This window comes from Aquarana catesbeiana, linkage group LG02, assembly GCF_042186555.1.
Source record: "Aquarana catesbeiana isolate 2022-GZ linkage group LG02, ASM4218655v1, whole genome shotgun sequence".
Classification (NCBI taxonomy): domain Eukaryota; kingdom Metazoa; phylum Chordata; class Amphibia; order Anura; family Ranidae; genus Aquarana; species Aquarana catesbeiana.
In genome coordinates this window covers 287,375,024-287,395,061 of record NC_133325.1, presented here as the reverse complement: position 1 = coordinate 287,395,061, position 20,038 = coordinate 287,375,024, and the positions used below count along the sequence as shown (strand labels likewise).

General features: G+C 38.9%; 1 protein-coding gene across 5 annotated transcripts in view; it reads right to left on the bottom strand.

Moving 5' to 3' along the window:
• The window catches only part of MYO16 (myosin XVI), a 669,347-nt gene that overhangs the window by 470,967 nt on the left and 178,342 nt on the right, over positions 1 to 20,038 (bottom strand). For all 5 annotated transcript variants that reach the window (XM_073614485.1, XM_073614486.1, XM_073614487.1 and 2 more), the window contains exons 2-3: positions 7,043 to 7,306; positions 4,528 to 4,598 (exon numbers count right to left, since the gene is read on the bottom strand). In XM_073614485.1, coding sequence (XP_073470586.1) covers positions 4,528 to 4,598; positions 7,043 to 7,268 — 297 coding nt within the window. In that variant the 5' untranslated portion in view covers positions 7,269 to 7,306. The remainder of the gene's footprint in view (positions 1 to 4,527; positions 4,599 to 7,042; positions 7,307 to 20,038) is intronic.

Below are 20,038 nucleotides of genomic sequence, written 5' to 3'. Positions count from 1 at the left end.
CCAGCGAGGAGAGCATGAGATGGACAGGGCAAGGAGCCAATTACCATAGGCGGAGCGGCTCCCTAGGACTGCGCATTTGTGGAGAGGCTTTCTGCTGTCTGGAGTGGAGTGTGAAGGGACCAGAAAGTTGATACATTTGTAACGAGAGGTGCAGAGTATCCATTGTGTGTATGAGAGAGAGAGATGGCTGCAGGCATAGGAAGAGGAGAGAGCCAGGAGAGGAGAAGAGCCATGACCTGGAATGTTATTTTCCCAGGCACATTTGCTGCTGGATAAGCAGGAGGTGGGGAGAAACGGCAGTGTGGGGGGAGGGGCAGAGGGCTGGGCCAACCATAGAAAGAGGGCATGGGCTGTGACCTGGCTGGATTTAACCCTTCCACTGCCAGAGGGGTGCCTTCCCTACTATGAAGACCTGGCTTCTGTCTTCTAGTACTGACCTCCTTATATAATGGAATATATTCACCTCTCATCATTATCATGATTTGAATTTATAATTCCTCTTCAGGCATGAAAGAGTTAATTAACCCCTTTGTGACTGGTCATTTACACCAGATGCAGTCAGGCGATTTTTAAACACAGCATAAATGCAATGTGAACGTGTATGTGAGAAAAACATATTCCAGTGCTGCATTTTTCCACACTGCAAATGCACATTAACGTGTAAAAAATACTGAAAACCTCAAAGAGGAAGACCTGGCACTCCCCACAACAGGCCCAGGATGTGAGAGCCGATGTCAGGGCTTCGCACTCAGAACATAGGTTTCTGTGATCCCAGTGTGGCACACTGCCAGACCCCTTCTGGACATGACACAAAATCCAGTGTCCAGAGAAACATCATGGATATCAGGTGAGTTAAAGAGGGACCGTGACACCCAAGCTACAGGCTGTTTTAATATTTTCTACTATTTTTAAAAAAATGTAAGTTTGATTTTTTTTTGGGGGGGGTGGGGGCTGTGCAAGTAGCTGGCCTTGCCTAGGGGGGAAATAGTCTAGCTCCAGCCCTGTATATGTGCACCCCAATTCACAGACAGTATATAGTATAAAAAATGCACCTAAGTTATGATGTACCGCAACACACAGGTGTGAATACTACTTGTGGTGCTCTGTGTACATAGGTGTGTTGAATGGTTTTCCTTAATGAAGCTTACCTTAATGCACGAAAACATGTGTGTTAATGTGCATATGCTAAAATTACATTCAGGGTGATTTGGCCCTTAATGTTTTAAACAACTTGTTTCTTTATCTAGTTTTATAATTTTTTTTATGTACATGAAAAAAGCAATATTTACTCATTACATATTTAGGTTCTGCTTTCTGCTTTGCAATGATAAACAAAGGTTGTAACTTACTGCTCCTTCTCACAACTCAGGTTCATGAATAGGCCAAAAGAATGTATTCCCTGTTTGTCTGATATCTTTAAAGTTGTTAAACAGCCACCACTCTTTAGTGCCTAGGCCCCTTTCACACGATTAGCCCAATTGTATCCGCCTGTCTGTTTTTCAGGCGGATCCGAGTGGGCCACCCATTGATTTCAGCGAATATGTGTCTGCTGACACCCGCCTGCCATCCAATCCAAAAAGACCTGCTCAAAACAGATGGATTGCGATAGATTCGCCATCTGACAGGCTGTCCGTTTTCATCCAAACAGCGGGGCTCTGACAGGTCTGGCTCAGCAACAGTGAGCGGAGATGGACCTCTCACCCACCTGCTCAGCGGGGATCAACCTAGAATCTAACCTAGAAATAAAGACACTCAAACATTTTACAAGTCTTTTATTAAAAATCCCCACTGACTCGCTGCTATTAAAAAGCCTGACGGAGTCGGCACATGCGATAGATCCTGGTTGTACTGCTCACTGCATGACATCTTCACAAGCTGCCTAAACAATATAAGGGAACAGAAAGAATTTGGATAGAGTGGGGCAGCAGGATTACATACCGACAAGGGACATTACAAGGTTTATTAAAATCAATAAATTTTATTTGCATACAAATACAATATATAAAAACAGTCCATCAGGACAAAAGAGTACAAACAAACAATTTCATCTTAGCATGTCCTACATCCCCACCGAGGGAGCCACCTCTACCTGAGGAGTTGCTCCAGGGGGGTTTTGGTGTAGGCCATCAGGCTCTCAACATGTTTTGTGGTTACCTGCTTCTTCAGGAGAATATAGAGGGAGGTAAATACTAAAACGCAAATAGAAAATGTAAGTTTATGTACTATATATGTATAGAATCATCATAACAGATGCATATCATACAGTTCTTTTAAAACATGTTAAAGAAGGGGGTTATAGGGGGTTATTTACTAATGGAAACACCACTTTGCACTACAAGTGCACTGCAAGTGCAGTTGCTGTAGATCTGAGGGGGGCATGCAAGGAAAATAAAAAACAGCATTTAGCTTGCACATGATTGGATGATAAAATCAGCAGAGCTTCTCCTCATTTCAGATCTCCCCCTCAGATCTACAGCGACTGCACTTCCAAGTGCACTTGCAGTGCACTTGTAGTGCAGAGTGGATTTGCCTTTAGTAAATAACCCCCATAGTAATGTGGGGACACTCACCCCAAGATTTGGATCTAGCCGACAAACAGCCACAGAAGGGCATCAAGGCAGAGGACCCCGTGCAAGCATGGGAGAAAATAAACCAGAGCCACTGGAACTTCTCTGTGCATATTATACAGACATACATAAGGATATATAATATCCATTTAATTATGATGGGTACATTTTATGTAGAGTATAAAAGGCAGGATATTAAGAATAAGGATAGAGTGTCCCCACATTACTATGTTCTTTAACATGTTTTAAAAAAACTGTATGATATGCATCTATTAGGATGATTCTGTACATATACATATTCTTACATTTTCTATTTGTATTTTAGTATTTACCCTTCTATATTCTCCTGAACCCCCCTGGAGTAACTCCTCAGGTAGAGGTGGCTCCCTCAGTGGGGATGTAGAACAAACTAAGAGGGAATTGTTTGTTTGTACTCTTTTGTCGTAATGGACTGGATTTTATATATATTTTATTTGTATGAAAATAAAATGTATTAACTTTAATAAACCTTGTAGTGTCCTTGGACGGTACCAGGCAAATTCTGCTACCCCATTCTATCCAAATTCTTTCTCAATATTTTTTTAGTATGTGGGTACCTACATTTAAGAAATTGAATTTTCTCTGAGCAGTTACTTCTATACAAGTTAAGAGGCGGGGATAGTATTGACATCCTTGACCAATGTCATTGTCCATATATGGCCAGGGGCCATATTTGGATAATGATGTCCGCTTCTTTCCTTCCTGCCCATGTAAGCCAATGTGCCAGTTATGGTGGGGGTTGCTACAGATGCAGCTGTTGCCAGGACTGCTGCTTCCTTAGGGACCATTGATAGTAGGAACCTTTCATATACAGTATAGCAGTAGAATTACCTCTTCCATAAATGATACTCGGCTCCTGCTGAACAGGGGCCCAAGCAGCCAAAGTTCAGTCCAAGCCTAGGTCCGAACTATCTGCTCATCCCTAAAGGCTAATTAATGCCGTTCTATATTTTATACAATGGCAAAAATATGGCAGAGCAAGAATGCAAGATTGTTGAAGTCAAATAAAAAATTACTTAATTACTAAGTAAACACTGTATTATTACTAGTATTATTATTATTATTATTATTATTATTATTATTATTATTATTAACTTTGAAAGATGAATTCCAGGCATAGTATATTTTTACATAGCTGCATTGGTCCAATGTAACTTTACATATACCATACCTGACAGATGTCCCTGGAACCTGAAAATCACTGGCAGCATTTGCTTTACATTCTCTGAATTAATTCAAAATGTTGTCTGATTGGACAATATGGAGAGGCAGAGCAATGATGTCACACTTAATACACCCCCCCCCCACGACCTGTGCTATCATTTCTATATATATATATATATATATATATATATATATATATATATATATATATATATATATATATAATATATATATATATATATATATATATATATATATATATATATATATATATATATATATAAAAACATCAATAGTGAGAGACACAAAACTAGGCTTTGGCAGGTGGAGAAGCTGGGAACCTAGCTAAAAGCTCATATCATTGGAGCCCCTGAAACATATAAGCTTGGGATGAGTCAACCTACAATTGCCTCCAGAAAAATGAATTAAATGTAAGTAGTGATAATTAAACAGTAGTATGGGCCTCGGTATAAAATATGGACCAGCGCACCCCTTGCTGAGCACTCCACACACATTACTGCTTCATTGCAACCCACCACAATGTGGTGTGTGCTGAGCTGGTGTACTGCACAGGGAGGCTTCATGTGTAGGGATGCCTTCCTGTGAGTACCCTGCATTTGGTCACATGACCAAGTGAAGCAGATGCTTAAGGAAGTACTCCTGCACAGCTTTGCCTTCTAGAATAGCCAGGAACATAAAAATAACTTTATTAAATAACAAATAAGTATTTATTATATTTCTTCTTCCATGTACTCACCAAATGAAGCAGACATCCCCCAGATGCAGTTGGAGTATGAGGATCAGCTCCATCTTTAAGTAACTGTAACACTGAAACATAAATCATACATTTCTTGTAATAAATGTAACATAGACAATAAATTATAAGTGACATATAATGGGTCAACCAAAATTAAAGGCTATTACACTAGGCTGTTAAACACCACACCACGTGACAAATATATTTGAGAATTGAACCATTACAATTAATTTGCTCTTTTTAATTAAATTAAATAGCCCACCTTGATAGTGTGCTTCCAAAGTACTGCATGCAGAAGTTTCAGTGTGCTTTACATGCTATACAGTAGGATGCATTCTTGGACATCTCAGCATCACAATGAAACCTTACTTTAAAAACCATGGAATGGTTTGATTTGTAGCTGATAGTGAATAGAAATGCATAATAAATAACAACACTTTCTGCGGTTATAATGTAGGTGCACCAAAAGATATCAGGTTTATGCAACTATGACTTATAGGCACAAAACCATTGGCGCGCCACCCAGATTCCTTCGGGCAGAAAAGCAAGTTGACTTGTACTCTTTCTTTCATTTCCTGTCAGTTTTGTTCTAGTTTAGGAATATGAGTATGTTAAATATATTTTTCCTGACACAAGCTAGTAGTAAAATCTGTCTCTACAGTATTGTATTGGAAAAAGAGTTCTAAGAGAAAAAGGATTGCTACTCTTCTTCTGAAAATGTTAGCTGTTTGTTTATGTTTGGATTCAGTATTTTTACTGATCCAGAAGAAGTATGCAGATCAGGTAAGCCAGAATGAAATCCACTATAGTTCCATGCCAATTTATCTGAAAGCAATGAAGCCATTGGATCTGTAGTGCATTCATAGAACTAGTTATTGCACAAAGGTTGGTCAGAGATGTCAGCCTCCAGTCTCTCATTACACATTTTCATTATTAGTGCAGTCAAAGATTACTCCTTACAAAACAACTATTCATTATTACAGATACAATGCATACAACTGCATGACAGTGTATTTTTTTTATACTAAACAGGAATTTAATGTTTAACTACATACTTTAGACCAGCCTCTTTCAACTAGTGTGCCCAGGTACACTGGGGTGCCTTTAAGTTTCTTCAGGGGTGCCTTGGCAAAATGTCTAAAAATTGCCCAAAAATTGTATACAAACCAGCGGATGGATCAAGCATGTCTTTTAGTTACACAAAGCCACAGGCTTTCATTGTGCACCATTACAACCATCCAAGCCACTGGCATCCTAACAAACAATGATGTAATCGGTTAATAGGGGGAATTTCAGGTGCCTGCACGGCATCCTTGTTTTCCCCTCCCCCGCCCACTCCATCAGCACTGGGGTCACATTAGCTGAGTAAGGGGGAGAAACTGAGGGACAAGAGAAACATAGGAATACTAGTCAGTACCAATGTGCAAAGATGCATTTGCTTTGGAAGAATAAATCACCTCTAACGCTGGGTGCCCTACATTTGTGGATGTTGCTACGTTATGCAAAACTATTAGTTTTATTTTTTTACATTTTAATGTGGTGTGCCTCGATATTGTACAGAATTTTCTTGACTGAGAAAATATTCAGAAACACTGCTTTGGACACAAATTAGCAGTAGCTTGCAAATCCATTTGATTGAGAACTAACCTAAAGAGGATGGTTTACTAAAGTCAAAAAGGTTGTTCACTTTGCAAGAGAATTTTTCCCAGAGCTTAGTAAATGTGGTGCAGTTTCACTTTACAAAGAATGCCCAATCATGTGCAAGGAAAATAAAATAAAAAAACAGTATTTTAGCTTGCACATGATTGGATGATAGAAGTCAACAGAGCTTCACCTCATTCACTAAGTTTTGGGGAAAATTCCCTCGCAAGGTGAACAGTCAATTTGTCTTTAGTAAACTAACCCCAAAGTGTCTCTATAGCCAAAACCCTGTTTCTAGTTTTGGGTACTTCCCTTTGTCTGTAGGAATAAGAGTGAAGGAAAAATCCAAACTTTTAAGTTGTCACCAGAACAGAAATGAAGGGAACATCTTCCTTTGGGGACACTTGTTGCTGTGACAACTGTCCACCGCTTGGAGAATTTATTCTTCATTTCCTATAGGGTCTAGAAAAAAGAAGTTCAAGGGAAATTTCCTCAGTGGGACAGAAATAACAAAAAATGGCAGAAAGTGATCTTTCCTCGCTCTATCTAGGACTAAAAAAACATTAAATATATAATGCATCCATATGCCAATAAACTGTATTACATATATTCATTGATATATTCTGACTGGCAATTTCCTTTAATGAACAGTTTTGTATGATATGTATGTATTAAGTATGATACAAGGATCAATGTTAGGTGGCAATACTCAGCAAATTATTACAGAACAATGTTTAATGAGTAAACTTTTAAAAAAGCAGATCATGATAACAGTGATACAGTATATCACAAAACAGAAGGTTCAAGATCATATGTTGAAATGCATCAAGCAAACCCAGTTAGTTCCTCATGGCCTATATTTTATGGCTCTTACCTTCTTTATCATCATGGTGGATTATTGCATCTTGTATCTTGTCAGAAAATTGGAAATGAACTTTGTAGTTTTTTCTTTGCTTACTTTTTCTCCTGTATGCATCTTGTTTTTGCAGAGCCTTTTCTCTCTCATAGTAAGCCTTGATTTGGTCACAGCGCATACGTCTCACCAGACGCTGACGCTGGCCCAAAGGAAGAGACTCCAGCAAGCACTGGTCAATTTCCATGTCATGTGATCGAAAAACATTACAAAGCTGGAAACAACCTACAGGACAGAAAGAAAAACAGGATCATTTTCTAATTAGATTGATTTAAGTTTTCAAAGAGTTAAACTAGACATCGGTCTCAATTACTTTCCAATATGTTAACAGCATATTAATGACATTTAAATGATTTTCATAAACGTGTTTGCATTACTTTTGGGGCATGGTGCATTGATTACCGATAGTATGATCTTACGCCTAAATTTTGGGTGTTAAAAGTGCTTTTCCTGGTATTTAAATATGTCATATCTGCAATGTAGTAACATGAATGCATCCTCCCAAACACTTAGCTATTCAATTTAAAAGCTGCTCTGAAAAACATGTTATTTCAGTGTTAGCTTAACAGCTGATAGAGGCTCCACTGGCAGTTAGGAAGGCCACCCCCCCTGTTAGTATAAGGGTCAGAAGCCGAAGTAATATAATTTATTATGTAAAAATCTAGAGAGGTTGAAAAGAACATATCAAATATGTAAAGCAAATGTTTTCTGGTGTGAAAGGTATGTCATAACAGCTATAGATTATTTTGGCAGCAGCTTCACCCACCAGTGTTATGATTAACATTTATAATCAGTGATTTAACATATGTAGAGAAAATAAAAACATCTTCTATATATGGTTAATATGATCAGACATTTGAAAGCCCCCTATGTAACATCTATGTAGACATCTTAGTATACCTAGGTTATCTTGGAAGTGAAGATGCCTGGTGTTTTATGGTGCATCGGTGGCCCTGGATTAGCTGTCCTTGCAGCCAGAAATTGCTTTAGCAAGGGACCAGGATGGGGGGAATTAGACAAGTATAAAAAATAACACGTCTTGCAGTATGGGTTGGTGGGGAATGGAGGGGAGATCATATTTTGCTTTGGGCTTTAATGTCATCTGCTGAAATAGAACTTTTATTCCTACTTACAATTTTTACATTAATCTCTTCATGCAACTATTCCAACAATTTTCTATTCCTTTACAAATTGAATAATCAAAATCTATACATCTTAACTTATATTAGTGATCTGTGAGGAACCTCGTCAAATGCTTTAGCAAAGTCCAAATATATTACACCCACAGCTACTCCTCTAAGTATCTCCATAGTCCTATACAGTATATTTTCCTTGTCAAAAGAAGTTTATTGAGTATACAATATTATACAGATACATAAAGTAAGTTTACAAGGATCTATAAAGTAAGCTCATTGTTTTACAGTAGGGTTTATATAGGTAAATATCATGAAATTTCAAATATTAAACATTGGGTTCACGTAAACCTAAATTAAAGATATATATCATTTCCTTAGTTACTTTTGTAGGTATTTAAATGATTTATACCTACTATACATATTGTTTACAGGTAGAGTGTATATAGGTCAAATAAATTCTGATAATGAGCTTTAATCGTAAGGTGGAGAAAAGGAAAGAGAAAGAAGAAAAAGGGTAGAAAGGCAGAGGTATGGTCCACAAGGTTGTCCCGCTCGTCAGTTTATTATTCTTTTTAGTTCTCTTTGAAACCTTAGAATGGGTATCTCTGTAAGTCATTTATACAGTATATTTTCCATTCTTTTCCAAATCCAAGCCTGCTATTGTTTAGTATGTTATTTTCTAACCGATAGTCCATTATCAGTCCTTTAAAAGTCTTATCTAAAATATGGTAATCTAACAGGTGTGTAGATATCGGGTTAACGCATACATTTTCTACAATACATATTTTGCTAGTACATTGGTAACAAGCCAGCTATCAGAGTCATTAAAATTAGAAGCAATGGAGTTGATTTACTAAAAGAGTAAAGTAAGTTCAGTTTCAAAGTGATAATTCACTTTGCAAAGAATACTTAACTATGTGCAAAGGCAATAAAAAAAACTGGATTGTTGTTTACAAAGAATTGGATGATTGAAGTCAGCACACTTAAAGTGGTTGTAGACTCTGTTACACCACTTGTACCTACAGGTAAGCCTATAATAAGGCTTACCTGTAGGTACTGTACATATCTCCTAAACTTGCACAGTTTAGGAGATATTCACTATATGCGCTGCTGTCGACGTCATCGGCGCATGCGCACTGAAGAAACGGTGTGTCTCATTGACCAATCAAGCGGTCTAAAGTCCTCCCAGACTTAATTAACAAGGCTGTTAGGCCTAAGCATTCCTGAGTTTGGTAGTTGGTCAATGAGGTATTTCTTAGCCACACTCACACGTCTATAATTTTTGTCATAAATAAAATTTGTATATTAATTTTTTTTAAATTATGCCTAAAGAGTCCATTCTTTCCATTTTTTTAATGTTTCTTTTTTTATATGGATGATGGAACTGTAATTATTTTAATAAAAAAAAAATTTTCAAAGTACCTTTTTCCTAATCAAAATATAGCTGTCACATGACCCAGATCTTTCCCAGCTTTTCTGCAGGGAAACATAAGCAGGGGGAGCTTCTAGTCCTCTGCTGCTAGTCACATGTTAAAAAAAAATCAGCCTTTGGCATACAGAGTTAAAATAAATTAAACAATAAACTGTTTTACATTGTCATACAAATATACAGTGTATAATTGAAATAAAATCTTTATTATTTTTTGTCAATAACATGGTGTGGGAGGACTGTGTCACATCCCTCCAGCCTGTGTATTAGAATAAGAGGGAGGTGAATCCACCATTAATCTACATGTAATGTCCCAACCCCATTGTGTTTAGCTGGTTAGTGGGCATGAAGGAGGAGGGAGGGAGTGGGCGTCATTTACCACTGTGTATACGCCCACATGTGTGACTCTATAGTCACATGGGCTGCTCAGATGTGATAGGGAGGAAATGCTCAGGATAGAAACTCACTGGAAACTGAGCATATGCTGAGTTGTCCCTACAGCTGCAAAATCCCTAGCTGAATTGAGGACATGGACAGAAGGTGGAAATAGAGAACAGCAGGATCAACCAGTTTTTTTGCAGAATACAGAAAATAAGTCTCATAGTAACTAAGTGAGTATGAACAGCATGTAATACAGCATTTATTGATAGTATTTTATGATGTGAGTTAGTGACACCTAAATACCACCATTGTCCTTTGTATACCCAGCAAAGATATTTGATTGTTTTTCTTTTTCTTAGCCCAAGGGACCAACTCTTATTAGTTCTAGAGGGCCTACATGATCATGCTTACTCTTTCTACTATTAATATATTAAACCACTTAAGGACCGCGCCTATTTTTGACACTTGGTGTTTACAAGTTAAAATCATTTATTTTTATGCTAAAAAATTACTTAAAACCCTCAAACATTATATATATATATTTTCAGACACCCTAGAGAATAAAATGGCAGTCATTGCAATACTTTATTTCACACCGTATTTGCGCAGCAGTCTTACAAGTGCAATTTGTTTGGAAAAAATATACTTTTTTGACTTAAAAAATAAGACAACAGTAAAGTTAGCCCAATTTTTTTTTTTATACTGTGAAAGATAAGATTACGCAGAGTAAATTGATACCCAACATGTCATGCTTCAAAATTGCACCCGCTCGTGGAATGGCGACAAATTTTGCCCCTTAAAAATCTCCATAGGCGACATTTAACAATTTCTACAGGTTACATGTTTAGAGTTACAGAGGAAGTTTAGTGCTAAAATTATTACTCTCACTCTAACGATCACAGCAATACCTCACATGTGTAGTTTGAACACCATTTTTAAATGCGGGCACAACTTACGCATGCGTTCGCTTCTGAGCGCAAGCTCGGTGGGACGGGGCACTTTTAAAAAAAAAATCTTATTTATTTTACTTTTTATTTTTACACTGTGCTTTAAAAAAAAAATTGGGTCACTTTTATTCCTATTACAAGGAATGTAAACATCCCTTGTAATAGAAAAAAGCATGACAGGACCTCTTAAATATGAGATCTGGGGTCAAAAAGACCTCAGATCTAACATTTACACTAAAATGCATAGTGTCTGACGTTGCTTCCACCATTTAATGTTATGGCGCAGAGTGGGGCCATCTTTCCCTCACTCGGCTCCAGGCCTGTCGGGGGAAGGACGCGATCATCTCCACCACCACTGATGGCTCCGGTAAGCGGCAGAGATGATGGAACGCGGCGGGAGTGGGGGGCCCTTTCTCGCCCCTGATAAAAGTGAACTCGCGGCGAATCTGCCATGGATACCACTTTTATCCGAAAGAAAGAGCGTTGCTCACCGTTGTTGAAAGTACCAAGGGTATAGCAGCTATCTGCTGCCATAACAACGGTATTCAGTGTCAAAGTGCCGACGTACAATGACAGCGATTTGCGCTGAGTGCAAAAAATGGTCTGGTCATGAAGGGGGTGAAACCTTTCAAGGCTGAAGTGGTTAAAGCCCCCTCACCCCTAGAAATACATAGCACCTGAAGCCACCCAAATAGATGATAGTGAGCAGTGTATTGTGTGAGGGGGGTGTACAAATGATCCAAAAAACAGAAGGTCAGGTTTTCAGGGAACCTGAAGTGGTGGACCAGTTGGAAGTATTGAACACGTAGTAATTTACCTAGGCAGGTTTACTTTCCATGTTACCCTTAGGGCAGTAGTTGTTTACTGACTGAGTTTAATCTTCAAATCAGAGTTACTGCAGTAATGAAATGTTAACATCTATGTGAAAAGATAATGGGCAATAAAAGTCTAAAAAAATACAAACTATATGATTAAGCCTACTTAGTAACAAATAAAGAATGACCTTTCAGCTTATTAGCACACTAGCAATTGCCCTACTTAGAGAGTAGTCACTTCTGCTCTAATGATATTTTCAGCTGCTACTGAAGAGCTGATTAGCCATCACATGGTGATGCATAGCTGGAACCATGACCAATTATTTCATAAAGGTCTTTAACATCCACATTTCTACTGACAATGAACCCGAACTAATTGTTAATACTATGGTAAATATTCCGGAAACATTATGTTCTTCATGTTTGTAATACCAATATAAATATTTGTGGACTAGTATTAACCGGTAAAATGATGCAATTCATTAAAATACTTTAATTCATATACACCTTATATTTTTAAAATAATGACTGGAAAAAAAAAAGTTATGCATTAAAAAAAAATATTTCTGAACTATATGCTGTGTAATATGTGCTTTTTAAAGGCAAAAATAAACAGTTTTATATATGTGTTTTGTATTTGTTTTCCTGCACCACTTTATTGAGCTTAACACAATTGTTTGCAGGTGAAATGTTTATTATACCAGAATCAGGACAAACGTTTCTGAACTTTCATCTGGCATATCATTAGAAATTACAAACTGTCCAACTCAACCCTGAAACTAATTGTATAAATGCAATATTAATACAAAATATATTAAAATGCATTGGGTATCAGTCCTAATGTACTGTACAGCTGTCATAGAAGAAATATGGAAGCTACCTTTGTTGATCTTTTATTCTAAAAATGATAGCTGACGTCAAGCTGGTGCTTTGGCTTTAAATGTTTTTAAATCATGGACCCAGAACCAACATAAAGATTTTATGCTTTCCTCTTATTTTTTTTTGCTTCATATTTGTTTTGGCTCTGTGACTCCATATGAAGAAGCCAAACAAAGCCAGGGATTTGCAGAACAAAATAAGCAATGACAGCACTTGGTGCAAGAATAAAAAAGATGTTAATTTAAAGCCAAACTCAGTAGGGCTGTGCCCACACTTCAAGGGTTAACTGCTTGTTTTACATTCAAAAGAACCAGCACTTTGATGTAGTGCAGTAAATCAGGCTTTTTTTGTAGATCAAGTGGTACAAGGGGGGTAAAATCCAGCACAGAAAGGTTGATGTGTTTCAGCCTCTATGCACCTTACTCATAATGTCAACTGCTCGTTTTGTCCAGAGGAGTGTAGAAAGCCTATACTTACCCGATCCTCCATTCCACAGCATACAGTGCTCCCCTAGGATCCAGCGGTGGACTGTTCCTGACGTCCTATCATCCAGAGCAGGGCTATGGGCTTCATGACATCAGGAACAGTCCACCGCACAAGACCGCTAGACTGTGGGGAGGGGAAAGACGAGGCAGGGACTGGTCTTGTGCAGGGACAGCCCCACTGCAAAAGAAAAAAAGAAAACTTATTTTTTTACCCATATTTGGGCTTTATTTAGTGTATATATTAGACTGTATTCTTTTTTTTTAGATATTTATTTCATATAGTAAGAAACAGCATATTGACTGTGCCCAACTACTCACATGGGTTTATTTATGAACAGCTCAGTCAGCAAAGTTTGTCTGTTTGTTTGTTTAGTCCACTGGGAATGTGTAGTTAGAGAAATCTTCAATTATCTAATAATGTGATGATATTTATTCCACCTGCAAAAACAGGGTATTCTCAACACTCTCATCTCAAAATATATTTAAAGCTAAAAGTGTCTCCTAAAGCAAGGAAATGTTGAACCTGGCAGGTTTATTTTCTGCGTCCCATTGATGAGCTTTCCCTTTAACTCTTGTCCCAGTCATAAGAGAAAGTGACAAATATTGGCTGATTTACTAAAGGAGTTGTGAATATTCACCAAATAAATTGGAATATACCAAAAAGATATTATTGCTAAAAATACACCAAACTCATTATTAGTGTACACAAATACAACATAACTTACAAAGTTCTTGCTAAATCTAGAAGATAAAACTGCACTGTGTTAATAAATAAAGGTCTGTCTGTGATTGAGGTCTTGGGGATCATTCAAATAGACACTGTGGTTTGTACTGTGTAAGTCAGCAGTTTTTTGTGGCTGGGGCTCTGTGGAGGCAACGTATGTTATGCAATGAGGATGTAGCGGCAGTATGATCATAACTGCAGGTCCTAATATGACAGGCATGGGGGTGCAGGTGTACAGCCCTGGACACAGACAGTGTGCGTTCGGAGCACATCTGTCGAATTAGGACCTGTGGCTGTGTTTGTTCAGACCCTGCATCCCTATAAAGTAACAGGCGACAAACAAACCGCTCATTCACACTGTATGAGAACCTGTGTGAATGAGTCCTTAATTTTTTTAGAATAATTTTTTCCTTTTTTTTTTAACAATGCTTTTTGGAGGGGGGTGCTTTGGTGAAATATTAGGGGTCTAAACAGGGACTTTCTCTGCAACCTCAGCTGCACTGCAAGATGAATAAACAGGGAGTACTCTGTACAGAGGCGCTTGCTCATTCACAAACTGATGCATAGTAAACACATTTTACTATCCTTTGGTCTTGAATGAACACTGTGAATGATCTGAACAGACTGTGTTCATTTAGGAAAGGAAGGGGCTGGTAAATATGACTCCTTCCTTCAATCTCCATCCTGAAACATCCCCCTGTGTGCTGTGTGCCCCCGGCAGAAGGGAGAGAAGGGAAATTGGCAGCTGCGGGGGGGAAAGGGGCATGGCAGGCACACAGCAGGAGGCACACAGTAGGGACAGTACAACAGGGGGGAAAAGGATCTGGACATGCAAGCAATGGGGGGGAAAAGCGAACTTAGGACTTTAAATGGGATGCAAGGGAAAGTTTGCGCCCCCATCCTTAATATCATGAAAAAGAGGGGGGAAGGTTGGGACTTTGAATGAGGTGCGCATGATGCAGCCCAATCACACTCACAGAGGTGCAAACATATGTATGTTTATTAGGAACCAATGATCAACATGGCATAAAAACGCATTGCATACATTAAACATAAAAAAATCGCATATAGACAATAAATCTATGTATATACAACCATAGGACATGGGTAGGTACAATTATGCATCTTAATCCCCCAAGCAAGATAAAAGTCATGTGAAGTAAAAAACATCTGAAAATTGGTCAATGTGTGTTGGATGCATCAAAGGTAGGCCCGACGCTGCGTTTCATGGACTTCAATCCACTCTTCAGGAGCCAGATGCATCTAAATTCTATAAAAAATGTATGAAAAGCAATATAGTTTCAGGGTCTAACAAGATCAGCAGAAAAGGGGGAAATTTGGGCATAATGGGCCATGCCAAAAAGGGGTTACTCACATGATAGCCAAAACTGGGACCATGCGACAAAACAAAGCCAGGGGTGAGCCATGGAGCCTGGCCCGGGAGCTGAGAGGGGGACCTCAATGAGGAACACCGGACTGCGCACACCAACACCCTGCAGTGGAGGGGACTTCTATAGTGTAGGAAATATATAAAATGTATCTATGATGATACAAGCAACAAAAAACGAGAGGATATAAGCTGCAGATATCACCAAGGTGATTGAAAAAAGCACCTGGAAGATTACCTTGAAAAATGCATGTGATGTTTGAAGCCACATAGATGGGAGAGGATCAGGGTTGCATGGGTTGTATCAGTACCATCTCTGAATACCATGAAGCAGGGAGTGAGATGCAGCCCCAGCATTGAACGTCAGCTCCCCCTCAGTGTCACGCAGCCACGACACAGTGGAGCAAAACCTCGGCGAACGCCAGAGGTCCCAACCTTCCCCCCTCTTTTTCATGATATTAAGGATGGGGGTGCAAACTTTCCCTTGCGTCCCATTTAAAGTCCTAAGTTCGCTTTTCCCCCCCATTGCTTGCATTGATTAGGGATGGAGGTGCTCATGATTGTAGCCCATCGCTCTCTTATGGCGGATTCCTACCGGGTCCGGCCGTAATTCAGCATGCTGGATAAGTTTGCGCCCCCATCCTTAATTTCATGAAAAAGAGGGGGGAAGGTTGGGACTTTGAATGAAGTGTGCATGATGCAGCCCAATCACCCTCACAGAGGTGCAAACATATGTATGTTTATTAGGGACTAATGATCAACATGGCATAAAAACGCATTGCATACATTAAACATAAAAAAATCACATATAGACAATAAATCTATGTATATACAACCATAGGACATGGGTAGGTACAATTATGCATCTTAATCCCCCAAGCAAGATAAAAGTCATGTGAAGTAAAAAACATCTGAAAATTGGTCAATGTGTGTTGGATGCATCAAAGGTAGGCCCGACGCTGCGTTTCATGGTATTCAGAGATGGTACTGATACAACCCATGCAACCCTGATCCTCTCCCATCTATGTGGCTTCAAACATCACATGCATTTTTCAAGGTAATCTTCCAGGTGCTTTTTTCAATCACCTTGGTGATATCTGCAGCTTATATCATCTCGTTTTTTGTTACTTGTATCATCATAGATACATTTTATATATTTGCTACATTATAGAAGTCCCCTCCACTGCAGGGTGTTGGTGTGCGCAGTCCGGTGTTCCTCGTTGATGTCCCCCTCTCAGCTCCTGGGCCAGGCTCCATGGCTCACCCCTGGCTTTGTTTTGTCACACGGTCCCAGTTTTGGCTATCATGTGAGTAACCCCTTTTTGGCATGGCCCATTATGCCCAAATTTCCCCCTTTTCTGCTGATCTTGTTAGACCCTGAAACTATATTGCTTTTCATACATTTTTTATAGAATTTAGATGCATTTGGCTCCTGAAGAGTGGATTGAAGTCCATGAAACGCAGCGTCGGGCCTACCTTTGATGCATCCAACACACATTGACCAATTTTCAGATGTTTTTTACTTCACATGACTTTTATCTTGCTTGGGGGATTAACATGCATAATTGTACCTACCCATGTCCTATGGTTGCATATACATAGATTTATTGTCTATATGCGATTTTTTTATGTTTAATGTATGCAATGCGTTTTTATGCCATGTTAATGATTGGTCCTAATAAACATACATATGTTTGCACCTCTGTGAGTGTGATTGGGCTGCATCATGCGCACCTCATTCAAAGTCCCAACCTTCCCTCTTTTTCAGGATCTGGACATGAGGATGTGATCAGTGTGGCAGGGGGGCAAAATTACTGGACCCAATCAGCCTGCTTCTTCTCCCAGTGGCTTTCAGCTGCTGCAGGAGGATTAGTTCCAGTAATTTCATCCCCCACCAAACTGATCACCCCTTACTGTCCACATCCTTTTCCCCCTGCTGCCCAGGCCCCTCTGTTGAACTGATGGGACCTGGGTTACATCTAGGAGGACCAGTGGTACCCCCTTATCAGCCGCCCTGCCCAGACCACACACACACACACTGCTCTCACTGGCAGTTCAGGTTAGCTAAAAAAGGCAGGCAACTTCTAGGATTAGTATGAACACTCACTCAGTCAGTCCCTTACCACCAGTGACCAGTACCTGAAATCTAGCTGGCTGGACAGACACAGGCAGATTCAGATCTCACAAACATTCTGGTGAAACCTAATGGTTGTGTGGTAGTTAGGTGAAACTCACACACCTGTGTGCCAAAATCGTATACACTCACTTTTCCCATTGCCCATATGTACATCAATCACACATATCCCTGTCTACCAATGAGAGTTGTCCCTTCCTATGGCAGACAGAAAATCTTCCACACACTGGTACGAATCTGCATGCAGTCAGATTTGCCTTCTCCTCAGACAACTGATGCAATTACAAGGAACTGGAGAGCACAGACAGACATTGCAATCTCACACAGATTAGCAATGATGCACCACCTAGTTTATAGACAATGACAATACAATACATCTACACACACAGCGGTCACACAACAAATACATTCCTTAGAGGAATCAAAAGCCAGCTTATTCATTTTTTATATTTAAAGTGTTACTAAACCCACAACAGTAAAATCAGTGTGTATATGCCGTAAAGCATGCTTGTTATACTCACCGTGGAACCTAATGGGTTAATCCTCTGCATCGTGTAAAAAGGCTACCTAATCTTGTCTTCTCTGTTCCTCCCATTCTTCCACAGTCCCCAAATCGTCTCCTGATAGAAAAGAGGCTAGGGGACAAGTTGCACATGCTCAGTTTGGTGTGTATTGCTAGAGAGTTTTATTTTTCTTGGGAGAGTGCATGTGATCAGCACAATACTAAAACTATTGTATTTCCATATTCTGTGTACTATGGGCAACCAGATATAGTGAATGCAGGGTCCTGGGTTTAGTAACACTTTAATATCCTTAGGCTGGCAGCACATAGGAAAGGTACAGAAAGTTACAAGTGAGACTTACAAGCAAACAGTATTAAAAGACAAAAGGATAACCTTACAGAAAAATGTCTTCTCTTGCTTCTGGGGTTGGATAAAAAACAAAGACACACCGCCACATCACTGGAACCTATAAGGTACGATGCGAAGGGAATATCTCAATTTTTCTACCCATACAGCTCAAGGGAGGGTTAATAAAACCTATTCAGACTATTCAATTGGAGGGAAGGGGCTGGCCGCTGCATGTTCTCTCATTAGCCTAGATGTCATTTTTCTACTAACAATCTTCAAAACCTCATAACTGTTTCCCATTATTAGTTATATATCCAAAAGCGAGTAATGGTTCCAGTTGTTTTCTGTTATACTCCAACTGTAGCACTCTATACCTACCAGAACTGGAAGTACTATAAAAAGACCCAAGTATTAATAACATCCTCATGTCTTATGATTATGGGCTGCACAAAATGAGACCTATGGGATTTTACAATTTTTTTGAAGCTTGCATTACACACATCTGTCTCAGGTGCTAAGTGGGACTTTTTTTCAGTGGGCGCTGTAAATAGAGATTAACCAAATACACTGGAGTTTGGTTTGAGCAGGGATCAGTGAACATGAGTGAAGTTTGGGTGCCACATCAAAAACCTCATTGAAGTCAATTGGAGCCAAATGTTAAAAGTCAGTTCTGACAATTTCATAGAATAACAGGAAGGATTGTCAAGCAAATGACATTGGGGACTGGGTACTGCCCTGGGGGAGATGTACCAAAACAAAAGACATTTTTAGAAAACTCTACGGGAGCAGCATTTTTATTAATGCCTAGACCGAGACATAAAAAATGCAAAACTCCAATAAATAACATGTCTGAGGTATGCCATGACCCTGCCTTTGAAGTGGGGCGCAATGTATCTGATCTATTACAGCAACACTGACATTTAAAAAGAAAAGTATGTTTAACGAGTGGCACTTTACTGTATCATCATAAAAGATTACCTGGCCATTAATGAGACCTCTGATATATCCCCACTGACCCTATGGGAAGCTCATAAACCTGTTTTCTGTGAGGTTTGTATACGCCAAGCCTCATTTCTTAAAAGAGAAAAACGACAACTAAAACAAAAATTAGAAGCAGAATTGAATACATGCCACACAATCATTCAATGCAATCCTGTGACTAAATTACAGCTCGATAAAGCAAGTTTAAAGCTTGACCTTTTTTAACAGAACCTGTAGATAAAATGTTATGTAAGTCTAAACATAAATTTTATCTCAAAGTGAATAAACCAGGCAGTCTTTTAGCCCGAGCAACTTAAAAAACTAAATTGCCCCTTTAAACCAATTTGACTAAAATGATCTCATGATACATTTACTAGTAATCCAGTAAAGATCCTCCACACCTTTCAAAAACATCTTACCTCCTTATTTAAAAAGGAAGGATCTTTTGATCAATCTTTAGCAGAATAATTTTTTTCACAAATCAAACTTCCTACTATTCCTTTAGCCCAATGTGATTGTCTTGAAAGCCAGCTATCAAAATTAAATTAGCAATTAACTCTCTTAAACGAAATAAAGGTCCAGGCCCAGAAGGCTTCTCTGCCCTATACTATAAGAAATTCTCTCATATGCTTGCTCCAATGTTAACAGTCCCATTTAATTCTCAACTTAATGATCAAACCTTTCACCCTGAAACATTAACGGCTATAATTTCAATGATCCCCAAACCTCAGTCAGACGATACATCTTGTTTTAACTATAGATCCATATCATTACTCAACCTTGACATTAAGTTACTAGCGAAAATCTT